The 5,800-nt window shown below is 42.9% G+C and overlaps 1 protein-coding gene across 2 annotated transcripts; it reads right to left on the bottom strand.

Moving 5' to 3' along the window:
• On the bottom strand, positions 1-4,400 carry LOC110535575 (tubulin beta-5 chain). 2 transcript variants are annotated; one of them, XM_090189870.1, is made up of 5 exons: positions 4,048-4,214; positions 3,448-3,556; positions 2,761-2,871; positions 919-2,017; positions 845-884 (listed from the first exon to the last, which is right to left on the bottom strand). In XM_090189870.1, exons 1-4 carry the CDS (start codon positions 4,192-4,194, stop codon positions 954-956), a joined length of 1,431 nt encoding a protein of 476 aa, XP_090045996.1. In that variant the 5' UTR covers positions 4,195-4,214; the 3' UTR covers positions 845-884; positions 919-953. The 2 variants fall into 2 exon arrangements, with proteins under 2 accessions (XP_021476326.3, XP_090045996.1); XM_021620651.3 differs by having other exon boundaries at positions 1-2,017; positions 4,048-4,400.
• Positions 4,401-5,800: the final 1,400 nt, after the last annotated feature.

The raw sequence follows: 5,800 nt of genomic DNA, 5'->3' as shown, positions 1-5,800 counted from the left end.
TTTGTTTTTTCACATTTGTGAAGTTTATTGAAGTTGTACAGTTTTTCACACATAGGCTACTTGTGTATCTTTTTTTCACATCAATGCCTCTAATATTTAGCAGTGGACTGGGGCAGTTAGCTAGTACGTGTATTGCAGAAGACTCATTGAGGCTATGAATAGCTCTAAATAGTTCAGTAAGTGCAGACTGGGAGTCCCCCCCCATTGTTAGCTCCACAGTTCTAATTAGAGAAAGCCTTGCTCAGCAGCTGTTGTGATTTGCCCCCACCATAGGAGCATTGAGGCCTGTCTGTTGTGGTACATGACTGAGGTGGATATGAACAAAGCACTTGGTTTTGGCAATGGCTGGTTCCCTTTCTTAATCCCCTAAATAGAACTGCGAGTTAATATCGTCTAAACAAAATGGAGCGAGAATGATTAGCAAACTATTGACAATGCACTTTTCTGTATTTTCCATCATCATAGTCATGCAATAGAATAACCTTTATTTATCCAGGAAGAGTCCCTTGAGGTTTGTAACTTATTTTATGAGAGAGACCAAGATGTAAATAGGAACATGTTATATTCTAATGGGTATACAACCACAACAGTTGAAGCCAAAAGAAAGATGGACATGGGAAAGTTAATCAAGACAGTTTCATGTTTTGCCTTTGTTTTTGTCTTCCATCCCCTTTGAACGAGACTAGAGCAGAAGCTTTGCAAATCAGCCTCCCAATGTGCTAATCAAATACGCAGCAACCATCAAACATAACATGCCCACAACCAACATGAATTGAGAAAAGTACATACGGATTTGAAAATACACAACATATCACAAAGCACCCCCAGATGAAAACTTAACACATTTGTTTCAAAGCCTTTATTTCCACCACTGCTTCCGTGACCTCCGGACATAAAAAAAATGTCACATTTCAAAACAGTACACTTCAAAACAAATTCTGTCCACATTCTCCTTACTCATTGAGCTCTTCTTCCTCATCGTCAAATGTCTCTTCCCCGTCATTGGCCGTGGCCTCCTGGTACTGTTGGTACTCAGACACTAGGTCGTTCATGTTGCTCTCTGCCTCAGTGAACTCCATCTCGTCCATGCCCTCCCCGGTGAACCAGTGCAGAAAGGCCTTGCGGCGGAACATGGCCGAGAACTGCTCCGAGACGCGCTTGAACAGCTCCTGGATGGCTGTACTGTTGCCGATGAATGTGGAGGCCATCTTGAGGCCGCGGGGTGCGATGTCACACACGGCCACCTTGACGTTATTGGGGATCCACTCCACAAAGTAGCTGCTGTTCTTGTTCTGGATGGCCAGCATCTGCTCATCCACCTCCTTCATGGACATGGGCCCGCGGAATACAGTGGCCACGGTGAGGTAGCGGCCGTGATGTGGGTCGCACGCCGCCATCATGTTGCGGGCATCGAACATCTGCTGGGTGAGTTCCGGCACCGTCAGGGCGCGGTACTGCTGGCTCCCTCGGGCGGTTAGCGGTGCAAAGCCAGGCATGAAGAAGTGCAGGCGGGGGAAGGGCACCATGTTGACGGCCAGTTTGCGAAGGTCGGCGTTGAGCTGACCGGAGAACCGCAGTGAGGTGGTCACGCCGCTCATGGTGGCCGACACCAGATGGTTGAGGTCTCCGTAAGTGGGCGTGGTCAGTTTCAGGGTACGGAAGCAGATGTCGTAGAGTGCCTCGTTGTCAATGCAGTATGTCTCGTCCGTGTTCTCCACCAGCTGGTGCACAGAGAGGGTGGCATTGTACGGTTCAACCACCGTATCCGACACCTTGGGAGAGGGCATGACGCTGAACGTGTTCATGATGCGGTCGGGGTACTCCTCGCGGATCTTGCTGATGAGCAGAGTGCCCATGCCCGAGCCTGTGCCCCCACCCAGGGAGTGGGTTAGCTGGAAGCCCTGGAGGCAGTCGCAGTTCTCGCACTCCTTCCTCACCACTTCCAGCACAGAGTCTACTAGCTCTGCTCCCTCAGTGTAGTGGCCCTTGGCCCAGTTGTTCCCTGCACCTGTCTGCCCTGCAAGGGCAGCAAAAACAAAAAGGGAGGAAAATTGTCAGTGAAATCATACACCCCATCCCTCCAGTAACCCCAAATCCACCCCCCCACTACCCCCAACACACGAGCCAATTGTGAGCCATTTATCATCCAGTCTAGTTTGAGGAGAGTGCACAAATGTGTGTGTGTGTGTGAGGTGAGGTGGGAGAGTCCATGTGTAACTCTGAAGAATCTGTCTCGTAGTGTGTAAGGAAGTCAACTGTGACATAAAGTATCATCATAAATCAGACTTGGGATTTCCTTGACTTGAATTTTCGTTTTCAATTGCAGAATTCTTTTTGATGTTTTCTGTTGTGTGCCCTAATGAAAACGGCGCTGGATGAGGACATCATATGGATTATGATGTGTGTTGATTAGTTTTTTTATGACAATCATATGTGTAGGTTAGAGTCATATCTTCGGTTTCTACTAGACACAACAAGTGATTGTCAATCTACCACAAGGACTGGCATGATATCTTTGGTTAATTATGTCTGTTGAGGATCCCAGTTTAACAGCCTTCACATATTCACATGTTTTCCTCACACATTTCCCAGTCAAGCAAGCTTAAACAGTAATTTTGAATTAAAAAAATAAATGTTTTGCTACAGAGAAAAAATATACCATATAACAAGATGTTATAAATGTTCATAGATACCAATAATATTGAATAATTATGCATTATAGCGGTTGGCTTTAAATAATGTGCTACAATGTCCACTTACCGAAGATAAAGTTGTCAGGTCTGAATAGCTGTCCAAAGGTCCCTGACCGGACACTGTCCATGGTCCCAGGTTCCAAGTCCACAAGGATTGCTCTGGGAACATACTTGTGTGCTGCAAAAACAAAAAACAGACCCCCAAACAGATGGGAATATATTTCACATTTACCTGAGTGCAGGGCATTGTACAGTAGTCTGTTTCACAAGCAAGGATTTGTCAAGTAGGCCTACTTTGAACTATACCTAAAACACATTCCTTATTTTAGACCTTAGGAATTGCCAACAACATGATACAATGTTCCTTTTCAATCTCTCATTAGCATTGAATATTCCAGTCCTTAAAACTAACAATAACGTTGAAGGCTGAATGAAAACATCCGTTCTTTATAAGGCCTCTATATACTGTATAAGGTGTGTACTGTAGATGCTTCAGAAATAATGTATGCTTGTCATGCTATATAAAGGGTGGCAAAAGGGGTTATGGCAATTTTGCAAAGCACCATATGTAAGGACCTGTAGTAGCCCATTAGTTTTCTTATGAAGAATGCTATGAATGCTAAAAGTTGGGACCAATATTGCTTTTGAGTGATGAGGAGAATCAATATTTATTTTGAGTGATGGCGAGGTAAGGTGAGTGTAACTTCTTGGAAACATAATGATTAATTGAAGCACAAGACACAGACTCACTTACAGGATGCTTCGTTGTAATACACATTAATCCTGTCGATTTGAAGTGATGAGTCACCCACATAGTTTCCTGCCGGATCGATTCCGTGTTCATCGCTGATAATTTCCCAAAACTGTCCCGAGTTATCAGAATGAAGAAGAAAACAGGATATGCTTACAGTTAAATCTCCAATAAGTTATCAACACAGCATGAAAAAACGTCGATCTTATTTGACAACTGAAGCGCGCTCAGCTGCTGAAATGGACACGCACAGCTGGAATGTCATGCCACTCCCGTACAGCACGCTAGGGACCGTTATAAAGTTTATTATAGGCTAAACATAATTTGAATTAAGCAATGGCAAAATACATTTTCCAGAGTTAAAGTAGTTGGGCCTACAGCATGAATTTTGAATTGTTAGGCTACATACACCAGTACAATTGGCCTATAATTTGACACATAAGCTTTAAAAAATGTCGGCGACCGCCAAACTAAGACGCATGAAACCCGTGTGCTGACTGCCTTATAAAGGTAAGCGTCCCCCTCACCCACAACACATCCAACATTTATTGTGTTGTTTTATTAAAATGATAAAGTCATTCAGTTTAAACGGTCTTTACTTGCCTTGGTGCCAATCTGATTCCCACATTGTCCGGCTTGTATGTGAACTATTTCTCTCATTCTCGCGGTGTGCGCCCGGTTAAACGCAATTGATTTGTAAGAGCTCAATTCCGGTCTTCTCCTCTGCTCAAAAGTACAAGAGAATGACATGCCAGCCGTGCAATAGAGTTCAGTATGGTCTCAGACTAGACGTAACATAGTAAACGTAAATCCGGGACACTCAAATCTAACCGACCACCTTGATTCTGTCTTACTAGTAAAATTTAAAATAGTGTTTTTTACATTGGATTAAAAGCAGAGATACAGAGCTACACAATGGTATATCATACACTGCCTTTGAGGAACAATGGGAAAGTAATTCTGCATTGAAAGTTGATGAACTTGTGACCTTACATTTGAGAAAATGACCTTTGAATGTTTTGGTACCTACTGGAGAGCTCTTTGTCTACACCAATTCAGCATCGTTCACACCCTCTAAAGCTTTAGCCCAACCAATCACTTTAAGGTTGGTCAGAGCGTTCTGTCCTAACAACAACAGTCAAGCACCCAAGCTAATTGGCTAACATTGTCTAGTTTGCTAGCTACCTCCAGACACAAATTAGAGAACAGCTCACTGACCATTTTACTCACCTTAGCAGAGCTTGTAAGGCTATATTTATGTTATCCAGAGCGGTTGTGACTGCAACTGTGCTGCTGGCAACAATTTACACTTTTTTTTACCAACATTTACTGAGTCTTTTGTTAAGACATGTAGCTAGCTAGCTCGGTAAACAATGAACCATAATCCCAACTCATGATGTTACTACCCTGCTGGAATCTGCAGGTATCTACCCAACCAGGTTCAATGTTAGCCAGCCAACATTGGGCTATATCTAGCAAAGCAAATGGCTCTGAGATTTGGATAATAAGATCATACACGTAACATTAGCTAGCAAGCCAGCCAACTAACGTTAGCTAGCTAGCTAACACTACACTTTAACTTGAAATGAAAACAACTTTCTGTCAAAATTAGAAACATGTAATATCTGAAAATATAGCTAGATGGACAATCTTACCTGTGCTCTGAAATCGGAGTAGATACAGAAAATTCTCTGACATTCTATTGAAATGGATGCTTGCATAGTCTAGTCTTTTGTTAAGACATGTAGCAAGCTAGCTAGCTGAACAATGAGCCATAATTCCAACCCATGACGTTTCTACCCTACAGGAATCTGCAGGTAGCTAACCAAACAGGTTAAATTTTAGCTAGCTAACATTAGGCTATAACTAGAAAAGCAAATGGCTCTGAGATACGAATAATAAGATCATACACGTAACGTTAGCTAGCTAGCTGACAGTACACTTGAACTCAGTCCACTTTAACTCCAAACTCATCTCTCGGCATGTCCAGCCCACTCATTATCTCAACCAATCATGGCTAGTGGGAAGGTTGCTAACATTTTCTGTGGCTAAACCAACTCGGCCCGTAATTTAACCAATTTATTCGTATTCACAGATGGCATACAAGTCTGTTATTAATGCACATGAAAGTCACATGTTCCAGAAGACATTTCTGCAGGTGTCAAGATATATTAAGGATCAAATCAGATTATCCAATTGAGCATATCAAATCAGAGGTGTGGCTTCCACACTGCTACCTTTGGGACTGCCCTTAAATGAACCAAGGGCCTTTGTCCAGGAGGGTGCAAAGTTACACAACGTTCAGATAGAATTGTACCATGTAGAACAAACAGGATAAACAGTAATTTATTAGGAA

This window comes from Oncorhynchus mykiss, chromosome 11, assembly GCF_057628025.1.
Source record: "Oncorhynchus mykiss isolate SJ-2025 chromosome 11, ASM5762802v1, whole genome shotgun sequence".
Taxonomy (NCBI): domain Eukaryota; kingdom Metazoa; phylum Chordata; class Actinopteri; order Salmoniformes; family Salmonidae; genus Oncorhynchus; species Oncorhynchus mykiss.
The sequence above is the reverse complement of the archived record's forward strand: the minus strand, read 5'-3'. Positions and strand labels throughout refer to the sequence as shown.